Source organism: Geospiza fortis, unplaced genomic scaffold (assembly GCF_000277835.1).
Source record: "Geospiza fortis unplaced genomic scaffold, GeoFor_1.0 scaffold23, whole genome shotgun sequence".
Taxonomy (NCBI): Eukaryota; Metazoa; Chordata; class Aves; order Passeriformes; family Thraupidae; genus Geospiza; species Geospiza fortis.
This window is the reverse complement of record NW_005054303.1, coordinates 10,132,893-10,148,838: the sequence shown is the minus strand read 5'-3', so window position 1 is coordinate 10,148,838 and position 15,946 is coordinate 10,132,893. Positions and strand designations below refer to the sequence as shown.

The 15,946-nt window shown below is 43.1% G+C and overlaps 1 protein-coding gene across 1 annotated transcript in view; it reads right to left on the bottom strand.

Annotated features, from left to right (window-relative positions):
* The window catches only part of GPHB5 (glycoprotein hormone subunit beta 5), a 2,141-nt gene extending 1,160 nt beyond the window's left edge, over nucleotides 1–981 (bottom strand). The window contains exon 1 of the mRNA XM_005417942.1: nucleotides 781–981. Coding sequence (XP_005417999.1) covers nucleotides 781–981 — 201 coding nt within the window. The remainder of the gene's footprint in view (nucleotides 1–780) is intronic.
* Between the last annotated feature and the right edge of the window lie 14,965 nt (nucleotides 982–15,946).

The window sequence follows — 15,946 nt, the reverse complement described above, 5'->3', positions numbered from 1 at the left end:
GGGGAAGCAGGGGTTGAGAGATCCCTCACAGGCACCTTATCCCAGCATGGAATCTGCCACTGGTGGCCTCTCCCCTCATCCCAACAAGTCATGAAGGAAGGGAGTCAGGGCTGGCACACAGACTCTGCTCCTCCTCTGGTCACTCATGTAGAGTCCTTGTCTTCATGTGGACAAAATCCCTCTGAGTCACTCGAGGTTCATGTGGACAAAATCACTCAATGCTTTCTGAATAAATTAAATTGGGATTGGCCTCTTGAGCCCTCCAGTTGCTGAACGGCAAAGACAGTCAGAAACTTGTTCTCTGACATATGTGTGGATGTATTTATGCTCCTTCTTTTTCCCTCTGCACACCCCTAAAACTTAAGTACTTCATATTTATACAGGGCTGGGACTTAAAACGGGACCAAATTAGAAACAGACATTATCTTTGGGATCTGCTTTTTGGAACAAAATATTGGGAGCTCCAATTAATTGGGATCTCCATCCTAATCTCCAAGGAACACTTTTTTTTTCAAGCGAAGTAATAAAGTCTCCCTTTCCTTAAGTGTTCAAGCTGTAAGAGGCTTTCAGACTGCGTGGTAAGATCATTACGTAAGTGCTTCGTTAATATCATCACACGGCTTCCATTGCCCTGTGGGGCAGTGGCAGGAGGGAGGGGACAGCCAACAACAAATGCTGACAGCGCAGCCAGGGGGCCATGGGCACTGGGGGTGGGTGTCTTCAGAGGGCTTTTTTGAGGTACAAACACCAGCCAGGGGTGTCCCTGTGCCACAGCCTCACCTCCCAGGTCTCGCAGCGTCCCCAGCAGGCGTCGGTGGTGACCCGGAGGCCGCGGCAGCCGCGTTTCCTGGCCAGGAAGGTGAACTCCCTCACGGCGCAGCCCACGAACGTCCGCAGGTCCAGGCCCGAGGCGGCGGCGGCGGCGCGGCCGGGCAGCAGCAGCACGAGCAGAGCTCCGGGAATCAGCCAGGGCAGCTTCATGCTGAGGGCACAGGGGAGAGGAGGGCAGGGCTGGGAAAGCCAGCAGAGCCCAGCAGGCACGAAGGGCAAGTGGATGGGCTCAGCTGAAGCACAGGTAGCCCTTCCTTCAAACCTCATCCTCATTCAGCCTGGGAGAAGAGAGGCCGGGGGAGGAATGAGGGGTCACTGCTCCCAGAAGTGGAAAATCTCCCTAAAAAGTTCTGTCACAGAATGCAGCAATGTGAAGACTTTCCCTGCAGAGCAGTGGGAGTTTGCAGACAAAGTCACCAGCCCATGCTTCAGCCCCACTCTGTATTCTCACATTCCCAGTCTCCATATTGCACATTTGTTTTGCAGCATATTCCTTTCTGCCGCCCTGCTTGGGCTGTCCTGAGCTCACACAAAGCCAAGATCTGCACAGCTGGGAGACAAGCATCCCTGAATTTGTGCTACAATCTCAGCATCTCCCAGAAGTATTACTGGAGAGTAATTGAGTAAAAATAAAGGAGAGTAAAAATCCTGGAGTATTACCAGCACCCAGTGCACTGGCCTGGTGTCATTCCCCTCCCAGGGCTGCAGCCAGAGGTGCTGGTTGAACCTTCAGCACAGCTCACACCCAGCCCAGCCTGCCAAGCGTGTGACCAGAGCTGGGCAGATGGGGGACATGGCCAAGGTGACCACAGGAACAATGGACTCCTCACACTGGAGCAGCCCAGCGCCCACCAAGACCCTCCGATACCTGCTGACTTTCTGTCTCAGCAAAGAAAGTGAGCAACTTCTCTGGAACAGCTCTTCTGTCAAAAAAAGAGAGCTGGAAAGTAGCTCTAAGTCATTTTACAATTCACATACTATCATTGCATTTAAACACATCTGTCTTAGAAATCCCAGATTTGACACTGAATTTTGAGAAAGCTACTTCATGGGGCACAGACTGGTGTGTGCTGGGGTCTGTCCTCAGCTGGGCAGACTAAATTTAAGTGAGCTGGGACTACCATTTGCCTGGCTGATGCTTGAGTTTCTAGGCTCCTCTTAAACAAAATGATTTAAATTTGCTAAATCAGAGCTTCAGATCAGCACATGATGTTTGCATCTTATATGTCACCAGGTATACACGAGAGTCTTACATGTGATTAAAGAGAGTATGATTATTCATAACCTTCAACAGGGTAAAAAAATCCTAAAACTCCTTATTTAAAAAAAATACATGTAGAGCAAAATAGACAAACTTCAGAACAAATCAAACATTTATCCTTTGCCACTTTAGCAAATCCTGCTGCTTTATTCATGAGCCAGAGCCATGACAGGGAGCAAACACAGACATGCACTCACCTAACTCGTTGGAGTCAGAATTCCTTTTGCAGTTTTAAATTGCAGATGGCGTTTCAGGATGTCAGAGTGAGCAGCAGGAGACCTGCACTGCAATCTCTGTCAGCTTTGTGACCAGTAGATCTCCCCAGCAGCTGCTACTGGGATGTCTAATTGCTCAAATTTATAGAAAGGGTCTTGTCAATCAAGGCAGATCCTTACTTGAACCACCCAAGGCATCAAAGCCATTGACTGTAAAGCAAGGCTCCCCTTTCCAGCAGTGATTAGCTTCAAGGGAATTATTGTTATTGCAGGTTATTGTTTCATAACCTGATCAAGAAAGGAGTATCTTGGTGAGTGAAATTATGAGCATGCACTGGGGCAAAATGGATCTTCTTTTCCATAATGGAATATCAACAGCTTTGTGAAGGAATGGTAAGCTGGCTCTGAAATTATCATTACCTCTAATTTACGAGCCCTAAGTAAACATCCTCAAGGGAGACTTCTCAGATACTTGTACAAAAAAATTGCCTGGATTTTTGTCAACTGCAGAAGATCTTTTTTACTTGATTTCTCTGTACAAGCAAGGACAAGGGATGGGGGGAGGAGGAGGTGTGAGCTTGCAAGGAAAGAAAGTGTTCTCTTGGTGAGGCAGGCAGCTGAAACACAGGTGAGCTCCACTGTGAAAGGAAATTTAGAAATTATTGTCCTCTGCCTTCACTGTGCAAACCCAATTCTCAGCTGTCCAAGTTGGTTCTGTGAAAGACTTGCTGGTCAGTGAATTCATAAAAGAAGTGGAGCCACACAATGCCTTGGAGAAAGTCATCTCTCTTCCTTTCCACCATGGATGGACAGTGACTTCCCAGCTCCAGAACAATCCAGAAAAGACAGGGCAAGTGTTAGGGATTATGGACCCCTCAGGAGGATGCTGTCAGAGGCAGCTGCAGCAATACAACCCAGCCATGAGAATAGAAAACACAGGGGAAACCTTGATTCAAATTAAATCCATGCTACAATGTTTTAGATGGAAAAACAAAATAAGTAGGAATCAAAAAAGAGTAGAGGAAAAAAACCACAACAGCCAAGCAAAACATCACCTGTTGATTTCCAGAACATGCATCTTATCAAATATGAAGCAGTGATTACTGTGAGCTTGTTAATTTACCTTACAAATATCCCATACATACTTCTGATGGATTGCATTCAGGTTTTCTGTAGTATGTGCCATGGAAAAGAGCAAATTGCCATTGAGGAAATGGGATATTGAACCATTCAGGACCAAACAAGGTACACCACAATGGTGCTCTCCCTTTTTCAGGGTAAATAACCCATGGCTCGAGGTCCTTGTTTCACTGCCAGGGTCAGCAGCCCACATTTGGTGCAGCAGCAGAGCTCCCACTTGTTCTCAGAGCCCTGGGAACCCCAGAGCACTTGCTGGGTTTCATTATTCAGCTTGGAGCAGCCACACAAGCTGGAATGCAAAAGGCTGGTTATTTACTCTCAAGGTCTACCTTTTCTGTCTAAATTAGGAAACAGTGATTGGAACAAGTGAAAGAGGGAAGGGACTGTCTGAAAAACAGAAAAGCAGCAGGCATTTAGTGCTGTTGCCATATTGCCATCATGACATGGGAAACAACTGTTTCCAATAATTAATTCACTTGACACCAAAAGAATAAAAAACAGAATGAATAGAATTTTTAATAAAACATTTGAAAAGTTAGGAGGGAGTGGTTGTTTAAAATCTATCCCAATATTCTCCCTCATTATTGCTCCCAGTCTCACTGGCAGCAAATGACTCCAGGTTCAAGTGAAGGATGAGATTTTGGAGGTGGAATGTTGAATGGAGGTGTTGTAAATGTCTCCATCAGATCACCAGACAATGTCCCAATCACCTTTTCCCCCCATTGAAACCAAGAGGGAAAAGCAGAAATTCAAAGACAAATGAGATAACAAGAAGTCAAGAGGATCAGCCAAGTCCTGTCAGTGATCTAAAATGATCACTTTCCACTAAAATAACCGTAAAACTAATTTTCTGTAATTTTCACTGACTGAAAATAAAGCTAGAAAATAAACTTTTAAATCTTTTTCAAAAATATACAGTTTAAAAGTTCCTGACTTATGGGGAAAGCATGTAAAAGTAAAAATACTGAGCTTAAGTCCCCTTTATTTGATTCTGGAAATGTACCAGCAAAAATGAGCCCAAGATTAGAGGCAGGTACAGGAAATACGTGCCAGATGGCAGATGAACCAGCTTTGACAGATCCCTCTTCTTCTATGGATTAAAAAACCAGGTGCTGGAGTTTTTGTGTAATTCAGCTTGGTTTCAGTGACTCCGGCTAAGTACGATCCTGTTCTCTCATCTCCATTTGAACTGAACGGCCTCTTAGAGTGAAACAAAAGAGAAATTGCAGACTCTCACTTATTCTGTCTCTAGAAAATCCTATCTGTTTGTGGGACAGACACCAATTCCTGAAGGATTTGCATTGTGTTGTGTGAAAAGCCTGAGTGCTGGCTTTTTCCCATGCAGAGTTTTTGCTGTCTTACTGTTCTGTGAGTTTATCTCCTTTAAGTTAATCAATAAATTCACCAGCTGGATTTCAAATTGGATTGATCATGAGAAAGGAGCTGAGATATTTAATGAGACAGACCAAGGGAAACACCAATGCTGAGTGGCTGCACACAGTAAGCACTGCACAGAGCCATATAGGTTGTGGCAGGCCAGAAGAACCTGGTGACCATTCAGGCAAGAAAAGTCAGTGACTGGACAGGAGATATTTCATGTACTGCACACAGCAGGGGTTTGGAAAGGTGGGTGTTAGTTCAAAAGCACCACAGCAGGAGAAATGGGTGAGGAATCCAGGTGGTGTGCAATGGCTGGCCAAGTTCACAGGAGGCGGCACCCGAGAGAGATTAGGGTTCAGTTTAGAACAGAGACATAAAACTATCAGGTAGGATACATAGCTATAAATGTTAGATGTAATTTGATGAACTCACAGGAGAAAAATAGCACTAGAATCACTTTTCCCTATACAAGTTAACATCAGACTTTATGTCAATGGTTGTTTACTCTTTGCTGGTAGTTTTAAAAAAAATATATAACCTTTATGTCCTGAAAACAGCATTTCAAACAAGTGCATTAAGATTGTTTAATCCATCCCCACAGCTGCTGCGTGTTTGTCTTGGAGAGTGACTTTCTGTCATTTTCTACATTCTAAAAGAATGCAAAGAGTTGGTTTGTAAGGGGACAGACAAAGCAGGTTTAACCTTGAGAGGGCACAGCTGATCTGTAAATGAAAATCAAAGGCAGCAAGTAAAGCTCCTTGAAAGGCTCTGATAGAAACACTGCCAAGTGCAAGCAGAGGGAGCAAAATGCAGCCATCAGGAAATGTGTTCCCGGGCAGGAATGAGATAAATGTGGGCTCTCCCTGCTAACAATGGGACACCAGTCCTTGCTGAAGGTCTTGGGCACACAAAGCCACTTCTGCTTTAAAAGACTTTCTGCTCATTTTGCTTCCTGGGCTTAACACAACACGAGCTGGCACCAGCTGAATGAGCATTAGGGACACAAGAATGCAGTCAGGAAAGAGGATTTCTTGAGGCTGCTGTGGCAGTAAATCACACCACACTCAGTACTCGGGGGAATGAGCCCTCTTACAGAGGAGATAAACACCTCTTGCAGCTTGTGGGGGTACCTGTGTTAGGAGTGGCAGAACAGCCCAGTGAGCACGCCTGTAAAATCCAGCCCTGCAGGCCTGAAGTGCTGGGGAAAAGCTCTGTGCTGACTGCAGCAGAATCCCAGCTGTTTCAGCACAGACTCTGCCTCAGCAGCACAACTCTTATAAGGAATCTGTCAGACACTATTCTTCTCTTCCTTTTCCATCAGACTTGGAAAATGAAGTCCAAGGGTGAGGCTTAACAGTAACAAAAAACACTAATCCACAGTTTGCTTGAGGGACATCTATCCCGGAGAGATAACACTTCTACTAAAAAAGGCCTGTAGCTATGATGGATTCAATCCAGAAGAGAACTAATGAAGGTCCTACAGACATTAGAAGAGCTGAAGCTTCTAAAATTTGGTAGTGCACATCTCTAACATACAGATATTGCACTCTAAACAAGGTAATTCCAATAAAGATAAATCCACAGCAGAACGGCAGGTTCAGTTCAGAACCTGATCATAACCTGATTTGATACTATATGGACAAAAACCTGATTTGGTACTATATGGACAAAAACTATAGTTTGAATACATTTACTAAAATTCCTTTTTTTATATGTTCATATACAAGGTTCCTCAGAAAAGCTAGTTTCTCAACCCTTAAACTTTGAGCAAAGTGCTTCGCAAGTAGAAATCGGAAGGAAAAATATAAAGGCAAAAAAGGAAGTAGAGACTCTCCATTGTCAAAAAAATAACAGGTTCAAAGAAAATTAATCATGACCCAATGGCAAAGGATAGCAAAATTTAAAATAAAAGATGTTTAAAAAAATTAAAATAAAAGATAGACCAGACCAGTTTGTCTGATATCTGTCCCAGTCAAACTAGTGCAAATATTGATTCCAGAGTCCTACTCCACTGTGGCTGTAAGTTACATGTTGCAAAGGTTAACAGCTGCTGAAGACAGATTTCTGAAAGACTGAGTGGCAGGAAGAATTTACGTGCAACAGGGGCATTCCTGGGGAGTTCCCTGAAGGTTCAGGGGTTGTGATACCTGCAATCGTGAGAGGACAAACACAAAACCACATATCCAGAATGGATGAGGAGGAGAGTAAAGGTACAACACTGAGCCCAGGCTGTGGAATTCCTTTGTCATGGTCCTTAGGAAAGTAAGGAGACTCTTTCTTAAGGCTGCTCTGGAAAGGTGTATTTGTCAAGCATAGCTCCTGACAGTGACAAAGCAATCAAACACCACTTCACCACACTGTTGGTAACATTCTTCTCAGTTTTCTCAGGCACTTTGGAAGCATGTGCACCCTCACATTGTCCTCAAACACAGCCACATTTTCTTCCCTATCAAACTGTCCCTTCATGGTGATGATGCTGATCACATTCAGCCCAGAATCTGGATTCAAGAATTCAAATCCAATGGAATTGGCTGAATATTGATGGGAGAGAGAACTGGGCTCTCTAATTGTATACCAGGGAATTGCCTGGAGATTTGATCTGAGTTCATTACAGTGTGGAAAAGATTTTTCCAATAAATACAGATGCTATGCAAACTTTATGTGGCTGACAATAACCACTTCAACTCAAGTCCTTTCTGCACTCCATAGCTCTCCTCTAACAGTCTTTTTAGAAAAGACATTTTAGTCTTTTAGGACAGACTAATGAGCAATGACACGGCTGCTGTGGGCTCAGAATTTGAAGATGAAGCTTCTTAATCAAAACTATAGAAGTTCAAAGATCCATTACCTTAATTCAATAATTTCCCTACTGTTCATGGCCAGTGCAGTGGAGAACAGACACCTTGTGTGACTCACATCACCCCCAGTGCTAATGCTCCCCTTTTAACATTGCCTTCGTGATGAGTGAAGTTTGCAAAGTAGACAAAGCTGGAAATGAAGTCTCCTGAAACAAAGCTACTGTCTCTTCCTGTGAATCCTGTCAGAATAAACCCATAGAACTATTGAACTAATCCAAAACCAGCCAGGAAAACAAACAGGAGGAGAGTCCCAAACCCCAGAGAGGCACTTGGCCAAGTCAAACCTCGGCACAGCACAGACCCAGACAGTAACAGGCAAGTGTCAGAAGTAAATAGAACCAAATCTTCCAGCCTGAACTCTTCTTATCCCCTGGCGAAATGTGGATCTCAGACAGCATTTTGAGTCCTCCTATTTCCACTTCTTCACCCCATTCCCACTGATTTTTATAAGTTCTTTGTGGGTACAGATTCATCCCATGTCATGGGACCAGCAGGGCTCAGAGAACCAGGAAGAAAAGTATATTCCAGCAGGCGAGAAACAAACCCCACCACCCTGCAGAGACAGCCGAGGTACCAGAGGCTGCCCAGGTTTCTGTTGTCTATCTTGAGTCACCAACTTATCAGCAACTGAAGAATTACCAGGGGAGGAAGATAAGAAGAGTGAGAGATAACAAAGATCCATCTTTCACCTCTGAGCATCACTGCCACAGGCACATCACACTGTGGCTGTCTCACCACCCTCTCAGGGAAGAATTTCTTCCTAATTAACATCACTCATTATAGTTTACAGCTTATTTACAAATTCTGATATCACAGCAGTAATGATTTCACCTGAGCTGAAAGTTCAGGTCAGAGCCTGCACTCTCCTGCATATGGATTAATCAATAGAGATTAACTGAGAAATGTACCACAAATTCAGTTTTATGGTGCTGATGCTACACACCTCTGCCTTTCTTCAAGCATGCTTTTTATTCTGCAGTCTTTGTAAGCTATGTCTACTTTAATTAGGTCAGACAGATAAATCCTGATCAAAACAAAACACTTTTGTCATTTAAAGACACTTTCAAACCAGACATTAATTTATAAAGATTGAACAAGTCTAACAAGACAAGTTTCATGTTTCACAGAGTTTCATACAGGATTTGACTCTGACAATGTCAGCTATATCCTCTGAAGTTCAAATGTCAAATATGTAAATCATGGCTAAGTATAATAATTTCTCGCTTTGCTTGCAGCTGGCATGCGGCAAATAGATGTTGAAATCCAGCTGCTTAAATCCTCCATCATCCATTTAGGTTTTAACCCAGCAGTAAATGACTAAAAGGTATGTTTGCAGAGGTGTGTGCCAAACTGTACCCCAGGGATTCCCACTCGACTCAAAGTACTGAAAGACTCTGAACTTCTTGGACATGTAAAGAATACAACATACAGATGTTGCTTTATAAGGAAAATGCATTACAGATGACTCACAGATTAAGCTGAAATGATAATAAAATGCTGGGTTTGACTCGAAACATAAGGGTAGAAAATTAAATTCAAGTTTTGCCTCTTTAATTAGCATCAAGGATCAGGTGTCCTGTAGGCTCCAGTTTCTGAGCACTTTATAAAGCATCACCCAAGAGCAACAAGCACTGTAGGTTAAATTTACCAGGGTTAGCAATGGCCAAATCTCCACTGACACTGAAAGGGGAAAACTGCTGGTCTGGACTTCCTTTAGAAAACCCTCCTCAGAGGCTGGCCACAGAATGCCAAGAAGATACAGAACAAACTCCAGAGCCACAACCCAACATTTACTGATCTTCCTGCTTTGGGTGGCATTCCCTGCACAGAGTGGAGAGCACTGGTGGAACTATAATGTGTCTCTACCAATAGCAACTTCTGGACATCACAGTGGCACAGCCTTTTTCAACTGAGAAATTGCCTTATTTTTTTTAATCCAAGGAGCCAGAGTGTTGACAGATAGATTAAAATTATCTAATCTGCTCTCTTCCCCCATTTAAGTTGTTTGAGTGCATGCACAGGACCATGTCCAGGCAAAGGTTTTCCAAACTTTCTCATTAATATATAAGAAACAGACAGTGGCTGCAGGCTGAGCAACACAGATTTTGCCTGGCCCAAGGGGAACTCTGGAATAAAAAGGATTCTCCATGTCACAGGAAAGTGGGAACTTCAAAACATGATCCAAGAATGGATCCCTGCTATAAGTGTGGTCTTCTTGACATCATTGTCAATGGGGTTTTTATCACTGGATTTTCATACATTTTTTGAAAAGGCTCAGGGCATTTCATCCAGATATGGCGTTATTCAGAATCTCTCCTCTGCCAAACCTCTTTGGCACATGCAAATAGGAAATGCCAGGTTCCACTGGCCTTTTTGGCCACCTGGGCACACCTGGCTCATGTTCAACCACTGCTGATCAGCACCCCCAGGCAGTCAAGAGACCCAGACTGAGCTTTTCACTGACATGGCTGAGACACCCCTATCCTGTGACATCTTCAAAAATGCCTTGTCTCCTTAATTCCTTAAACATCATCTTTCAAGGCAGATAAATGTTTGAACAGCTTTTGACTGGTCTTTTCACCTCACTGTAGCACCTCCAGCTTTAAAACTTCATTCCAAACCCACGTTTTTCCCTCTCCTCTCAGGTCTGGGGTAGAGCAGCAAATTCCATGCAAAGTTCCTTTTTCCACAGTCTACAAAGTGCTGGTCCACTTCCATTACAGGGTGCCAAAACAGATGGTACACACCTTGCTTCTCAGCATCACAGTGACACTTACTGCAGCCCATACAAAATACCTCTCCTGGATGCATTTCTCCAAACAAAGCAAGTGAAATCATACTGCTTGCTTTCCATTATTTTCTCATGTCAAAGAATAGGTTAGCAGGGTTTTTTTGCAAGACAGCATGTTTTACGTAATTAATAATAATGGAGAGTCTCAGAGGAGAAAATTTTTAGTAACACCAGTCATGAAATGACAACTGCACCAGGAAAGGGCAGTTCCCTGCTCCTGAAAGAAAAAAAAAATCTTTTCCATTTCCCCAGCAGCAGAATAACATCTTTTGAACAATGGGGCCCTGTTCATAACCAAATTCTTTTGTAGGCAGACATTGTGTCTAGACAGCCTCAGAAAAACTGCCTCACTTAACATCCCAGGGCTGGGTTCATTACATGTGCTGAAGTGTTTACCTGAATGCTCAGGTAGAGATCACAAATTATGCAGCAGACATTTATTCAGGTTTTTTTTCTGGAGCTGATGGGTGTCATTGTAAAACATGCAGGAAGCACACTGGGATCACACATTCCCTCTGAAGCTCATATCCATAAAAGCTTTCTAGAGGTCACGCAGACGATGTGCACACAATAGTGGGTGATGTGAATAGGATCCATTTACTGCAGGAAAAGGAAATGAATGCATGTCACCCCTGTTAGTACTGACCACTTTCCCACATAGACACAGCAGATTTGTCCAATCTCCTCACAGATCTTTATTTTACTTTTGGTGACAGCAACAGGGCTTCCATCATTGACTCTGGCAGGAAGAGAATTAAGTCCTGCAGTTTACAGAAGAGCTGTACTTAATCTGTCTCGCCGTGTTTCTGTACTTGGAAGAGACAAGATCTCCATCATTCAAGCTCATATTAGTGCAGTCATGGTAAAAATAATGACAATAATCTTTAAAAATACCCCAAACCTTAGCCTTGGATAGAAAACATCTGATTTATCTTTGAGATTTAAACAAAATCCCCTTCTGCAGAGGGACAAACTCTATTCCAGACTAACACAGACGTTTTTTATGGATATCCTCCCCTCCAGGCATCTGATTCTCAGGGAAATGTGTGGTGGGATGGAAAACCTAAGGATTGGGGATCCAGTGGAGAGTGGGTGAGGGTTACCCCAGAGCCCTCTCCCCTCAGGGAAGGAAGGAACCACGTAGGGAGCAGGGATGTCCTCCCTGCATTGCTCACACTCCCTCCCCACTGGCACAGGGATGCCAGAAACCTTCTCCTCCTCCTCCTCTCACCTCCTCAGTCCTCATTCTGAGGGCAAAGAGATAACAGCCCCAGCTTTGCAGAGAGACACTTCCAGAAGGGGAGACTCTACTTGGAAAATGTATTAGCATGGACAGCCTGATGGGGAAAATGGATGGGAATGAGAGAATGTGAACACATGGAAAACAATTCAAGTAAAGGAAAATACATTTTAAAGATGTGTTTTAGGGAGTTCATCTGCTGCCAAGTCAGGCAGCACAGAAGGAGACAAGCCAGTGTGGAAGTAAGGTCACAGAAGTTTAACTACCAGCATTTCCATAGCAAGCTTGAAATCACTGCTGCTAAGCCTTACCTGTATTTTGCCCACCCTGGCTGCTGATAAAGAATGTTGTGGTAGAAATGCTTTCTTTTCATCTGATTTTTCTCTTTCTGGTCAATAAAGCACTGGAATATAAAACTGAATCCATTTTTGCTTTGAACTACCCTACCACAATGAATGAAGGTTGGACCAATAGCAATCCCATGAAATCAGGCTTATGTTGAAGCAACAACTTAAGCATTAGAAATCAAGTTTTATATATTGCTGCAAGATCTGGATTCCATGCCCACACTCCCTGCTGCACTGATGATGCAATCAAAACAGGATATTCTACATCAGTGACTAATTGACACCCAAAAAACCACCAAAAAGCCACTATGACATTAAATGGCTTATTTATAGATTGTGTTTTCCTAGACAATTAATTCAAGCATATAAATTTAATTATTAGATTTCAAATCCTAGTAATAGATTGGATATTGTTCCATGAAATTATATAGAGCATACATATCATTGTCAATGATTTTAGAGGGGATTGGTAAATTAGAATAGGACGTGAGAAGCAGTTTGATTGTGGATTTAACAGAAATATAAAATTATTATGTAAAAACAGAAATAAAATTATTGAAATTATTATTTGAAGGGGATAGGTAAAATTGTGCATGTGTTTTCACAGTTTAATTTAATTAATCTCTTTTCCAAGCAACTGAAATCATAGGGTAAAGGGTACATTCTGGGCACACCTGATTCCTGCGAAGAATGTTCTCTTGCACCTGAGTGCCAGGTTTGGTAAGTCTGAAGCACCTGATGTAAGCCAGGGGGATCTTTGTCACTAAAGTGTATTTGAACTGCAGAGAAAGTCACCAACTCACACCCAGTGCAAGAAAACCAGATGAAAAGCTCAGGGGAAAAAAACCAGCTGAAAAAGTTGGAAGTTGAGGGACTAAAATTCCATGGGACAAGTGGCCACCTCTGTTCTCCCAAACTCAGACAAAAAACAAGCAAGCAAGAACTCTTGCACATGCTAAGCTGTATTAGCAGAAAAATCCAAAAGGTTTATGCCGCTTGTGAGCTTGAGATCTTTGCAGATATTGATCAGAGGACTTTTTACAATGGTGTGTAGTGAGAGGACAAGGGGGAATGGCTTCAAACTGATGGAGGGCAGGGTTAGACAGGATATTGGGAAGAAATTCTTTATTGTGAGGGCTGAGGCCCTGGCACAGGCTGCCCAGAGAAGTTGTATCTGCCCCGCCCCTGGGAGTGTCCAAGCCAGTGGGGATGGGACTTGGAACAACCTGATCTGGTGGAAGGACCTCTAAAAAAGTCCCATTTCTTTAGCTGACCACTTAAAGGCATTTGTTTGGAAAAGCCTGAAATGCCCCCAGTCTGTAGTTATGTTCCCCTTATGACAATCCCAACCAGAACAGCACATTTTGCTTAAATTCAGCCCAATACAACTCCTCACACTTGTGTTTGCAGCACCTAGTGCAGCACAGGAGAAAGAGGGGCTGGGGGCACCACACTGCAGTGGGAAATATTCTTTTCTTTGTATTCCTGAGTCATTTCTGTCTGGCCAGAACTGCTGTTTGAAATGTGCATAACCACTGACCGTGACAATTATTGTCTGATGAGTGTCATGGAGAGCAAACAGCAATAATATCCCCTTGTGCTTGTGACATAGTCTGTGGGCTAACAAACTAATTACCACTGTCTGAATTCCACGTTTCCTTCCTCCAGAAATGAAGAGTGCCCTTTGCCAATTGCAGTTTACTCCAAGATCTGGCACCTGCAGACTTCAGCCTGGTCCTCCAAGATGCCTGAAATGGAAGATTATGTAATGCAGATGCCCATGTTGGTTGAAGACAGTTAAATAAATATACAGTGATTTTCCACTCATGCACATCATAAACATTGCCAAATATTTTAAAAAGCAGAGGAGTTGCTCCACAGCCTTTGGGATGAGCACAAGCTGCAACCCCACTCAGCACACTTTGCAGAATAAATATAAAAACCTAAAACTGAGCTGGATCAGTTGTCCAGTTTGCTCACATGTGCTGAAGGTTCGAAAGGCAAAGATTCAAACCTGACCTGAGTCTGCTCAGTTCACAAAAGGTTGGCAGGTAACCTCTGCCTTCACTGAGGGCTGCACAGATCCTTGTGCAAACACAAGGTCTTTCCTCCCTGGCTGTCAGAGCCACTCTGCCCCAGCATGCTCCTGCTGTGGCTGGGAATACTCACTGCTGGGTCACTGCTGCCTCTGCCAGGGAAGTGCACAGGCTTCTTACACAAGGAAAACCTTGCAAAGTAAGGATTTTGACAAGATTCAGCTGGTGTATAGAATATTCATTTCTTATTCTCTTTTTGGAAGCTGTTCCCAAATGCAGGGATAATGCCAAGTTCACAGACACTTTCAGTGTGCATGGAAGAATGAACCACTGAATAAAAACCAGACATTTCTTTAAATGCATCTCCAGCTTTCCATCCTTCCCAAGTGACCCCCAGCTTCTCACACCTTCAGTGACTGAAGGGGGGATAATACTGAATAGACAAGATGGACAGGGGGGAAACAAAATCAAACAAACAAAATAGTGCAAGATAAAGTTTTTCTATGACCTATTTTCATGTCATGGAAACCCCCAGAAGAGCCTGTGGTCACTGCTCACAGTGGGTTGGAACACTTGTTTTTGAGGTATTTACTAACAAATTCAGGGTATTTGCTTCAGCTTCAGCTCCAATGTTGAATCTTTAAAGCCACACATCATAATTGGAGACCTTGTATCAGTGTCCAGTTTTACTCCCAAGCTATTCCTTCAGAGTACACTGAGGCACTAATTAATGCAGCCTTGGGACCAGCCTGTACCTGCACACAAAACTACTTTTGTAAGCTACACACTTGTGATCTGAGGTCCAAATTTAATGTAAGATAAACTAGACATTCTGCTGTTGCAGGAGAAACCAAAACATCCCTGAGAAGGAAAGGCCAAGATGAAAAATTAGCAAAGCAATTATCATTACTGAAAGTAGGAAACTAATTTAAGTTTTTAATTCCAATCCTGTAAAGGTTGATTTCTAACTTGCAAGTAAGAAGACAAATCCTACCCTGGAGGCCAACTTACTGCATGTTCTCCTAATTTTTTAAAGTTCTTTAGAAAATACTTGCCTTGCAATAAGAAAGTAGAGAGACATGGAGTTGTTAAGCTGAATTGCTCTGCATATTGTCTTACAAGTATTTAAAGAGATTTGTGATAATGAGCTCTTCTAACAAAGGCAAGATCCAACAGATTAAAATTAAAGTTGGAAAAAAAATTGGAAAGAATTAAGGATTAGACTATTGGAACAAATAATGTTAAAAACATGGTATTTAAAAATCAGATGTTTAATAAATATTTCTCATTTTATGGAAACAACCAGCACTCCTACACTGCTGCTAAAGCCATTCACCTGCAGTGCCCCTTTCCAGGCTCTATCCATGGCTCTCTCCAGAGGTTTCCCCTGATGACCTCCAGCCTTTCCCTTCACCTCCAAACTGCAAGGCAGAGCAGCACGAGCACTGAAACACTGGAATGCTGCCATAAAGGAACAAATCCCTTCAGCAGCTACACAGGGGAAGGCTCAGAGGGTTCCCAAATAACTCTCTGTGGCTTTAATGCCTCTTTCCTGCATCCTGACCTCCCTCACAGGGGGGTTGTGTGAGGTACAAGGATACTGACCATCATCAGAGGCCCTCTGAAAAAGAATAACTTAATGAAAACTTAGTGTTTGCTATGGTAATTCTGGCTGAAATTTAAAATGACCACCTCATTGCTTCATTTTTGGGCTTTTTTTTTCCTCCAGACAAGATTCCTTACATTTGATACATGCGGATGGGCACCTGACTGCTCCAAGTTCACTGCTGAAAAGGCTCATGAAGTTTAGATGGGAGGAGGTGGAAAAAAAAGCCAAGCACCTGGAA